Genomic DNA, 11346 nt, shown 5'->3' with positions numbered 1-11346 from the left:
CCACTCCTCTCTCAAACGAAACCCTTCGTCTTTTTGGGGTTAAGGAATATATGGTAGGACGAAACTATAGGTGAAGACCAGAAGAGGGTCATGTCCTGTCCTACTCTAATCCCTCATTTTTCCCATCACCTGAACAAAGGGTCAAAGATACCTGAGTGCCAAGAAATAAGAAAACAAATGTGGGCAGTGAAACAAAAAAATGTAATTCTTTTGACTTTTATTGCATTCGATGACCATGAGTGAAATACAACATATATGGAAGTTGTCAACTATTCAAAATATTGTATCCCTGATGAACTCCCTATGCAGCTCTTTCAAACCAGGCTAACTCCTCCAAGGGGAAAACAAATGTACATTGGAGGCCCGTCTTTGGTGATCCCAATTCTGCCGTGCACCCTAATGCAGTTGTCTTTTTCCGACCGAACTTCCTATATCGGCCCCGGCTTTCTTCAGGGTCAGAATATACACACTGCATCCCATGGCAGCAGAACACCAGCTTGTATTGCTTCAACAACTTGAATGGAATGCAATGCACCACCAACCCACCGGCACAGGAATCGTTTTCAAGAGCAATTGCTCAGCATCATCTGATCTACCAAGTTATGAAAGAAGTGTTCCTATTTCGTGATTCCCTCTGACATAAACAATCTGGTAAAGGGTTTACGTAAAAGGCTTCTTCTGAGCGAAACCTATCCATGCCCTTTGTTCCTGAAATGGGGCCTTTTCTCTTCCTTGGAGACCCTTGCCTGTGCATTCAATGTAACAATCAAGAACCAAATCAATTCTCCACCATCAGAAGAAGAAGAGAGAGAGGGAGGGAGAAGAACTACACACGTTAATTGTGAAACGTGTGTGCTGCACAGTCATGAAATTTTGCCCCAGCAGGAGACCAAAACAACAAATTGTAAAATGTCCAACGTGTAGATACTACTAGCTGCAAACGCTACAACTCATCACTTTCACATACCGTCTCCGATGTATTTCAATAATTCGATTTGATAAATTTTTGCCTTCTTTCAGAGTTCCCCGCTCAATTTTGTCAAACAGACGAACAAGAGCTTTCCTGATGGACAGAGAAGCACAAAACTACATTAATATTGGCAATTGATGGGAGCATGCGTGATCGAGAGAATAGTCATTTAATCCAAGATTAACTATCAACGAGAAATTGTCTTGCCTGTCAGGAGCTATAGTTTTCCTATGTCCAAGAAAACGGCGATGACCTTCAACTGCCCTTGCCATGTTCCCAGAGTACGATGGAATAAATACATCACTTTCGACAGAAACAATGTAGTCAAGTGCAGCAAGTTGAGAGGCATGATCAATAAAAGGCTCCAGCTCCTCCACAGAAGCCAATTTTTCCTGCCAGGTGATCGCAAGAAGCAAATCAATTTTATATATTTCTTCTGTTGTTCATGTTTCTGGTCCTTAGCAGCCCTCCCTCTCCCCAAAATAACAATACATGAATATAAAAAGGGAAGCTGAAATAGTAGACATTTTAAAAATATTTAACACAGAGAGAGAGAGAGAGAGAGAGAGAGAGAGCAAAATTGAGCATGATTTTCAACTTCAATTTCTCACAAGTTGAGTTTAATTCATTAATGATTCAAGTAAGCTAGATTAGGTCTCTCCATAATGCTTAGTAGCAAGTATCTAATTTCTATGCGTCTTTTTATATTTAGGAATTTGAGCTTGTTTTGCTTTGGGTTTTTTCCCTTGCAGCATCTTTCATGCATTTAAGTAAGTCACCCAAATTGCTTCTGTCGTGAGAAATTCATCCAATTATCACTTCCTTGCTTTTCTCTTTTTAGGGAAAAATACACTTCGCACACTCTAACTACTATACATTTTACACTTTGTATCCCAGGCACTAGTTAATTTGATCAGATGATGCTACCTAACACTAGTGTTTTTAACTATACATTTTATGTAATTATTAAAATTCAAACATCAGATATAGGTAGAGCTAACAATCCAATCAAATTAAGATCTAACTCTAGTTAAAAACAAAACATAAAATGCATTCTGTAGGCCATATGCTTCTTAAGGAGAACCCACTAATTTGTCAAGATGATGTTCCATGTTCTTGGAGCTTGCCTTTAATACATACGTCCAAAATTTTTATTTCTAAGCAGACACCCAGCTTCAATTATCTTGAAGTCATATATTTGCCGATGAAACCAGACCTAGTACACATTACACATAAATGTTGAATCAGGCTCAAACTACTTGACCTCCCGAGCCAAGTCCAATGGATTCAGCAATTTAAAAGTCATATACAGGGTACCAGAGCGTGCACTGGGAGAAGGCTCACAAGAGCCTGGAGGTTTCCATTTGCATCATCTATCACTATAACAATAAACTTTTGTTAACGTTTTCAATCTGTAAAGCATAACTAGTGAAATCCCATGATGCTGTTCAAAATTGGAGGTCCGGCTAATAAAGAGGGTTATTCAGCATCTCTACGAGTACTTTGAAAAGACAATAGAATTTGATAAACCTGTATGGCTTCTTTAATTACCCCATTTGATCTCCTTAAGATGAGATAATCAAACAAAAGAATGCAGTTTAATACCTTGCTCATTAATATGGGATAGCGGGATCGCAGGTCAGCCATATGAGAATCACCTCCATATATCTCTCCAGCAGCGATGTATATAGGAGTGTTTGATGGGTATCCAAGAGCAGAAAGAAAAATTCCAACTTCTTTAGGAGTTAAGGGGCAGTAACCTTTGGATCTCTGTTGCCCAGAATCAATGTCCTTTATTTTCCAGTGTGCAGTGTTCTCCCTAAAAGTTCAGAATAAAATTAATATGTATAAAAGATGTTGGTATCACAGATGAACTGTTCTACAAATGAATTAAGGAAACTTAACTTATTATCCAGGATAACAACTATAACTATAAGTATTTCATACCGGATCATCTCCAGTTCATCAGCTTCAGCTGGAGACAGATCATGTGTGCAACCACTAAAGGCAAGCATGTCCTTCTCATAGCGTAAATGCAGAGCAATGTAATGACCAAAGTACCTCATCCGATCGACCAACAACTACAACATTAATAAAAAAAAAGTTAATACTAGTCATTGCACGGGACACAAGGGAGATAAAGCCACTCCAGATGGCAGATGAGCATTTAGGTCAGATTACTTTTCCCATTGCTTCAATTCTAGGTGAGAAACGGAGGGCTTCGTAACAAGCACGGCAGCGCAATTTCTGAATGTTTGGAGGTAGATTATTATTTGCTAAGCGAGAATCAGATTTGGCAGCACGAATAACCTGAGAATAAATATTATACAATAAGATTGCATCGAAAGGCAAAAGTAACCTGACAAAATAGGTGAATAATAAGAGGATTGAATTGAAAAAAAAGTCCAATTTCCAGGGACCTGACACATTTAAATAAACAAACCTGATAATCTTCATACATGCTAGCTATCTCCTCCTGGTAGTAATCCATACCAGACCAACTCCTAAAATGCTTGACTGCTTTAGTAGCAGTAGCCAGTTCCTTAGGCAGCTTTTTTACAACTTTCACATCATTAGCCAGAGCATTCATAAAATGATCTTCATCAAAAACATCTGAGAAGTTGCTGCAGATTGAGCAAAGAAATGTAATTCTCACATCATTTTAGTAACTAGTCAGAATATATTTTTTTTCCTTTTTTTGGTTTGGGGGGGAGGGGGGATTAGAGTCAAGATTTCTACCTAGAGTCCTGCCAAAATGACTGCTTATCGAGTTCTGGAATTACAAGAGTGGCATCTATGATGCGGGCTACAGCTACCATGTCGCATATCTGCAATTTAATGAGAAACCTAACTGAGATATAAAAAGTAGCCATAAACATTATTCACCAAAACCTAATTTAGCAAGAAAGAAATTTGAGGCCAATACTCATGGAAATTAGCAACCAACAATCAAAGGTTGTCTAAAATGTTGGAAGTGGACCTCCATTTTCAGTTCGGTGTCATAGCACAAAGCTTTTGGGACTAATTTCATGTATTATTTAATCAATCATACTCTCAGAAGGAGTCTGTTCAAATAGTACAAGAGGATTCCATGCACCATCATTCCATAGCTTGCAAAAGATGTAGAAGTGTATGGTTGCTTGGAGTGACATTATAAAAAAATTAGTTGGGACTGGTTGTATTCTAAGTCTTCCACTTTGCAACAATCATAGATAGAACTGTAAGATGACTAGGATGTATGCAATTCAAGAAGAATGTAAAATCGTAAATGTAATATATATATATATGGCTGTATACAACTATCAAGCTTATCGCATGAAACTAAAAAAGGGATAGTGGGAGTGTGGTACAAACCCCAGCACGCATCTGGTTGAGCCCACCATTCGTATGGACTAGAAGGTAACCTCGAGACTCAACAGGAGCTGAATAAACAAAAACGAATCAAGAAGTAAGTGAACAGGGATTTCATTAATGCCAAAACGGATGTGAGACCAGCCACTTCCTTACCTGTATAATTAGCGCTAGGCTTTATGCAGGGCACAAAATCACGATTTGACGGAGGCTTCCATAGCTTGTACAACTCCAATGTCCCACTAGCACCAGCCAACTGTCAAATCTAAGGGAGTGAAAACATGAAAGATGCATGACTACTTCATATCAATATGCACACCTAAATCTAAGAGACTCAAACCAGTGGTAACCACAGGCACGAAGCAACTCAAAGAACGAATCAAACCCACATATTAGAAAGGAATATTAAAACCTTTTCCTCTTTCATGGCAACAAAAAAACTTTCATGGCAACAAAAAAAATCAATAGAACCATTTTGGTTTAGTAGACTAAAAAGTTGATATTTTGAGTGTTAAGTTTTACATTGAATTTACCTTCTTGATAAAATCTTCGTTCAACTCTAAACCAAATTATTTATCAATAACAATAACTTCAATTTCGTTTTGATAAGTAAGAAGAGAGTTATTAGTAACAATAACTTAAAAATTGACAATTGGAATTTCTTTTTATTAGCCGAATCCCATCATCAACCAAACATAGTAAATAAAAAATTAAATCATGGGATGAATGGGAGAAACAGAAACCTGGAGAGAAGATTGAGGCGCTTTGGATAAATGGGGCGGAGCAAGTTCTCGCGTCCAGCTTCGCTCGGTGCCAAATCTCTGATGTTTGAATTCATGTTGCTACAAATAATTCACAAGATATTACCTTAGATCAGTGAAACCTCTATTCCACAAACCAAATACAAATTCAAAAATAACAATGATGATGATGATGACAGTATAACAAATATTAAACCACATGTAAAAACTTTCCACATTGGAAGACGATACAGTAACGTTCACAAGTCAATGAATAGGCATGATCAATCTCAACAATAGACAAAAGAATATCTACCAAAAACGAGAACTTTCAAAAAATAATAATAATACAAGTTTTCGGACACGGCGACTGAGCGGTTGGAGATCACGAAAGTTTCTAGAAAAAAAGCGAAAACCCACGATCAGAAATGGAAAGCCCTAGAATCTTTTTTTTTTTTTTTTTTATTTTTGGCAACAAAGAGACGATATGGCAGGATATAAGAGAGAGTGGATTGGAGGGGAGTTGTTACCGTTGGAAGCTTGTAGGGATCAGGGAATAAGTTTGGAACTTGGGATGAAGAGAAAACGTGGACGTGGAAAGAGAGGAGAGCCACAAGCCCAATTGCACAAATGGCGAAAGTTAGCATCTTCCGAAGTAGAAACAAAGGTCTCAATCTGCGCCTCTGCATCGTTTTCTTCCTTCCCTTCTTTCTAGAACTCTCTCCAGAGACTCTTATTCTCTATGTCTTTTATCTCACTCTCAATGACTAAAACAAACAATGGGAAACATCCATTTGCACCATCGAATTGCTCTGTGATTCGTTCGGCACCTGTCGCTCTCTCCGTCGTCGCTCACTCAGAGTCGGTCTCTGGTGCTGAGACTCGAGAGTTATTGAGCAAAGCGGCTAAGCTGTTTTTGGTTTTTGGGTTCCTAAACTTCCTCTCATTTGTTATTGCGGTTGTTGATGTTGTTGTGTGCTCCCCCCACGATGCCTTTGGATGGTATCAAAAGATTCTCTCAGTCGGCATTAAAAAACAAAGTGCTTGAATTCTCGTGGATATATTTTTATTATATAATTACAAACCATATCTGAAAACATAGTTAGATGTCTCTATCAACAGAATGTATCCAAAATATATACCTTATTATTAAGGTGGTAGGTGTGTGTACGTGAGAGACAGTAAAATATTAGAGTTATTATATTATCAAGTTCGTGCGGATAGTATATTATTTATATTATTTAAATAATAAAATTTAAATTTTAAAATCTATCTTTCAGATCAAATTATATCATATAAGTACTTTACTAAAACTGCATTTAGATATTAAACTGAATTGAGTTGAGTTGAGTTGAGTTGAGTTAATATTGTTAGAATATTATTTTTTAATATTATTATTATTTTAAAATTTGAAAAAATTGAATTATTTATTATATTTTATGTTAGAATTTGAAAAAATTATAATGATGAGTTGAGATGAGTTGAGATGGGTTGATGATTCAAACGTATCGTTAATGTCCTATATTCAAATTACTACTAGGTCTGGTTTGATTTTACAAACTTTTCAAACCATCTAATCTCAATATTCCAAGTATTATTCAAATATAAATATTTTAAATTTTAAAATTTTTACCTTTTTATCTAATCATTATAAATTTTCTAAACTTAAAAAAAAATACAAAAAATAATTCAATTTGTTAAAATTCAAAAATAAAAATTATATTAAAAAATTATATTATAACCCTCTTTTAATTTTATAATTTTTTATTCAACTTTTATTTTCTCATTTTTCAAAATCTCATAAAAAATTTAATTCAAATTATTTCACTAATATTTATAAGTTATATAATTACTATTTACAAATTTATCATCGCATCTCAACGATGAACTTAAAAGGGCACTATCTCTTCGCATTTATATTAAAAGGTAGAATGAAAGGTCATTGCAAATCTAAATGGTGGCATGGTAATCTTGGGACGAGCCGTATAAATCATCGGTCTTCGGATTGAAATAATGTATTTATAGTTTTTGATCATCTGACTAGAATTTTATCTTGAATTACCCTAATTTTATATATAGATTACATTTATCTTTTTCTAAATTGTAAAAGTGTTTGGATCATAAATGATAAGAAATCTCAATCCTCAAAAAACATGTATATTGATATATTGAATATCAAAAAAATATATACTATATTTTATAGATTAAAATCTCTTACATTTGTTATCTAAATTTTAAAATAAGAAAAAATACTTAAAGTTGATCCTATAATATTAAATGTTTGATCTTTTAAAAAAGTTTATACAAAAATAAATAAATATTATAAAACTTACTTTATCTCTATATCTATGTTAAAATAAAAAAACTAACCGTATGTCCTCATCCATAAGTTCAACAGCACAATATTTATCCGGTTTGAATTCAAGAATCATTCAATCTTATCCCATCTCATCTCATTATTATAAATTTTTTAAATTTTCATATAAAATATAATAAACAATTCAATTTTTCTAAATACTAAAATAATAATACTGTTAAAAAATAATATTCTAACAATATTTTATTTAACTTTCAACATTTATTTAAAATCATCTCATCTTATTTCACTATCTAAACCCCACCTTACACTTACAAAATGGAAAAGTTTAATGCTAAATACAGTCATAGATTTCATAAGTCCTGCACACTATTTTTTTTTTAAAAAAACAAAAAAAAGAAAAAAATAGAGTCTATAATTAAAAAATTAAATTTTTATATAAATTTTATATTTACTTATTTTTTTTTAAAAATGTGCGACATTTCTAGAGCAATAAATACCATTTCCCAACGTGGAAAGCTGTACCGAGATGTCGACCGTGTATCTATAGAACAGTCAAGACGAGTATCATTGATTAAAGGGGGGGAATGACAAGCATGTGCACAAGATTTCAATGCATATCATCACATTAAATGCTTCAATCGGTTCTAATTTAAATTCTTTTCAATCCGATGTTATTTATAAAATAAAGAATAATACTACCTATTGTAACTTTATTGCTAAGATAGTTTATTAAGAAAAATACAAACACAAAAAGATAGAGAAAATCTAGAATTTTAATCTTCCTTTTTGTGTTTTTGAACACCCTTTAGTTTTAGAGAAAATATATTTGCGACCGTAAATTGTGCAACCGCCACGTAATTATTTCGAAAAAAATGAATAAAACATGAGATCCAAATGAAAAAAATTAATTTTTTAATTGTGAACCTCACTATTTTTCAAAAAAATTACGTGACGTTTACGCACTTTACGATTGTATGTAAAATTACTTTTAGTTTTGAGTATGTTTATTTTTATAATAAATCATGTGTCACGTCAAGAGGGTCATCTGAGAGGAACTCTTTATAAGATTTACGTAGATAATAATAATTTTTAGAGAAATATTTTATTTATAAAGAGAAATTATAAAACATAATACTACAAATTAACGTAGTTTATTGTGTTACATCATATTATAACATTTTTTATATTTTTATAATGCAAAATGATTTAACGTAACATATATAACAATATCAATTACAAAAATGGTATCATATATAACAATATCAATTACAAAAATGGCATGAATCTTTATCCTCAGTTCCACCTTTCATTTTCTTCAAATTTTAAATATATGATTGTGAATTAAATCAAGACATTATGAAGTTATAATTGGAGTAAAAATACAGAAATTCTGCATCAGGAACTGTTTTGAATTGATGGTGAAAAGAACATTTGAAAAGATAAATATAAAAACACGATATCAAAGAGTTGGTGTGTGGGTGGAGATCATGGACTCCCACTCAAAAAAATACTTCATGAACATTGACTGAAAGATTATTATTATTATATCTCCCTGAATCTAATCAAAATATTTTGAAAGTTTTTGACTGATTTCATTATGTCAATGACTAAATTCTCTAACTATAGGTATGAATAAGGGATATTTAGGTCCTTTGATAAAAGCCCATGACTAGAGGACAAGTCTAGCATATGGGTTTAGGGAGACTCACTGTCTAAGAGCCCATGCAACCCACGGCTCTAACAGTGTTATATGATAACACTGATAGATTAAGATGGTTATCTCGTCCACTTATTACAACATAACTAGTTGCTATTTATGTCCTCAATACCTCTATAAATAATACATAAAGGTAACAAATAAGAGACTTTTGTTATATACTCATATTGAGATCACATTTCTCTAACTTAGACATCAGAACTCTCCTGGACGACCAGTGCTGCCCTCTTATCTGTTGCAGGTCATCCAAGCAGTTAGTAGTATGAAATACGTCATCTACAAGACCAATATATTTCTCTTATATAATCTTGCAAAACATGACAACTATATGACAACGAGCAACAAAAAATATTTTATTTTTACTCCAACCATAATATTTAACAAGCATAATTAGAAAGTCACTTTCAATTAAAGAAAATATAAAATTTGAACAAAAAAATATAGAAAAAATAATAATTTTTATTGATTGTTGTCAAATGTATAATCGGTGCGACGGTGGCGCATTCATGAGTTTATTTTTGGAGGGATGAATTAGTATTGGCAACATTAAATTTTTTTATTTATTTTCTTAATATTTTATTGTACTATATATAATATAAAGGTGTTATAAAAATGACTCGAGATACCAAAAAAAAATAAAATCTATTCATTATCCTAATTCTCATAATTAAAAAGTAAAATGTGAAGATAAATTAGAGATCTAAAAAAAAAGTAGAAAACTCCTGCGTAGAAAATTATATAAAATATAACAACAAAGAAAAATATTATAGAGAAATCCAAGAAGATTACAAAGAGATTGCATGCATTAAATTTTTTAATATGTTATAATTTTTACTTTCTAAGAATTTTTATAACCAAAATTTTAAATCTTTAATTTTTTTTGTTGCATTTGGGATTAGATTGCAACAAAAAAACTAAATGTGTATATATATATATATAATATATTTAACATCTTTATTAAAATAAATAAATTATTTTAAATGGATAATATGGGATCAGTTATTTAATTGTTTAGGTGTGATAGTGAAATTTCAAACTCGATGGATATTGATATGTCGTACGTACATTAATGTGTCTCGACTCTCACCATTAATTACCGATACTTGCAATAAAGTCGACGCACATGGCTGAATATGGACGCCTTACTGCCCTGGGAATTTTGAGTACGAAGAGTTGAGGGAAGTTTGAAAGAGAGAAGAAAAAGATGGAAATAAATTAAATTTGAGCCTTAAAAGTAGTACTTGACTCTCTCCCACCCATCCTTTTTTTTTTTAACAACAGATCTCATTCCATTCAGTATATATAAAGTTAACTTAAAAAATAAATTAATTACAAACGTTAGTAATTTTTCAATACATTTTCATAATTGATATAGTCTAGTCTAGATAATAAATCTCTAAAGATCGAAGTCTAAGAGATACCACAACTCTGTCCACGATAGTAGTTGTAATAACCAAGTAACAAAACTTCATACCTGACTAATCGGAATATGAAGAAAAACCAACCCCATCATCACCACCTAAGCGGAGGGGGGGGACAACATCCTTCGGACCTTAGTCCAAACTCAAAGGCACTACATTTTTGGTTTTTTGTTTTCTTGAAAATAAAGACATAGCATAAAATAAACTAAATTATGAAAACACTATAAAAAAGGAGAAAAATAGTGTACAAAAAGACTGCTGGAGGGAAAACTGACAGTTGATCTCGAGAGACCTAGAGTCGCTAGTTCTAGAGTAGTCGCGCGTTACAGTGGCATAGGGCTCCTTAGTGGCGCGTGAGGGCCACACGCCTACGAACTCTGAATTTTTCGACCCATGCGCGCGAGCTTCGAATTTTTGAGAGTAGTACTTGACTCTCAAACCAGTATACACGATATCATGAAAGAGATAAGAGTAACGCAGAGTTATGCTATCTACAAGTCGATCAATACAAAAATACCTCATTATCATAGTATGACTATTGTACATCAAACTTCAGGATTTTTTTTAAAAATAAAATAAAAGATGACCCAAGAATAATATAATTTGTAAATATATTTTATTATAAAATAGATCTAATAGATTTTAAAAAATTACGTTAATTTATAAATTTATTTTTATATAATCTATTACCGTTAGTAACAGATTGCAAACTAATTCCAAATCCTCCTTTCAACAATGCTGTTTCAAACTTTCAATCCCCTCACCACCCACATTTATCTCGCTCTTCTTCTTCTTCTTATATATATATATATATATATATATATATA

At 32.7% G+C, this 11346-nt stretch overlaps 1 protein-coding gene across 1 annotated transcript; it reads right to left on the bottom strand.

Annotated features, from left to right (window-relative positions):
* Window positions 1-187: 187 nt before the first annotated feature.
* On the bottom strand, window positions 188-6097 carry LOC121244924 (O-fucosyltransferase 7-like). Its single transcript, XM_041143170.1, has 12 exons — window positions 5592-6097; window positions 5065-5163; window positions 4478-4577; window positions 4325-4392; window positions 3710-3798; window positions 3414-3594; window positions 3152-3280; window positions 2918-3051; window positions 2576-2789; window positions 1178-1362; window positions 968-1063; window positions 188-746 (listed from the first exon to the last, which is right to left on the bottom strand). Exons 1-12 carry the CDS (start codon window positions 5748-5750, stop codon window positions 593-595), a joined length of 1608 nt encoding a protein of 535 aa, XP_040999104.1. The 5' UTR covers window positions 5751-6097; the 3' UTR covers window positions 188-592.
* Window positions 6098-11346: the final 5249 nt, after the last annotated feature.

This window comes from Juglans microcarpa x Juglans regia, chromosome 8S, assembly GCF_004785595.1.
Source record: "Juglans microcarpa x Juglans regia isolate MS1-56 chromosome 8S, Jm3101_v1.0, whole genome shotgun sequence".
Classification (NCBI taxonomy): Eukaryota; Viridiplantae; Streptophyta; class Magnoliopsida; order Fagales; family Juglandaceae; genus Juglans; species Juglans microcarpa x Juglans regia.
Note: the sequence above shows the minus strand (reverse complement) of the source record. Positions and strands in the feature narration are given on the sequence as shown.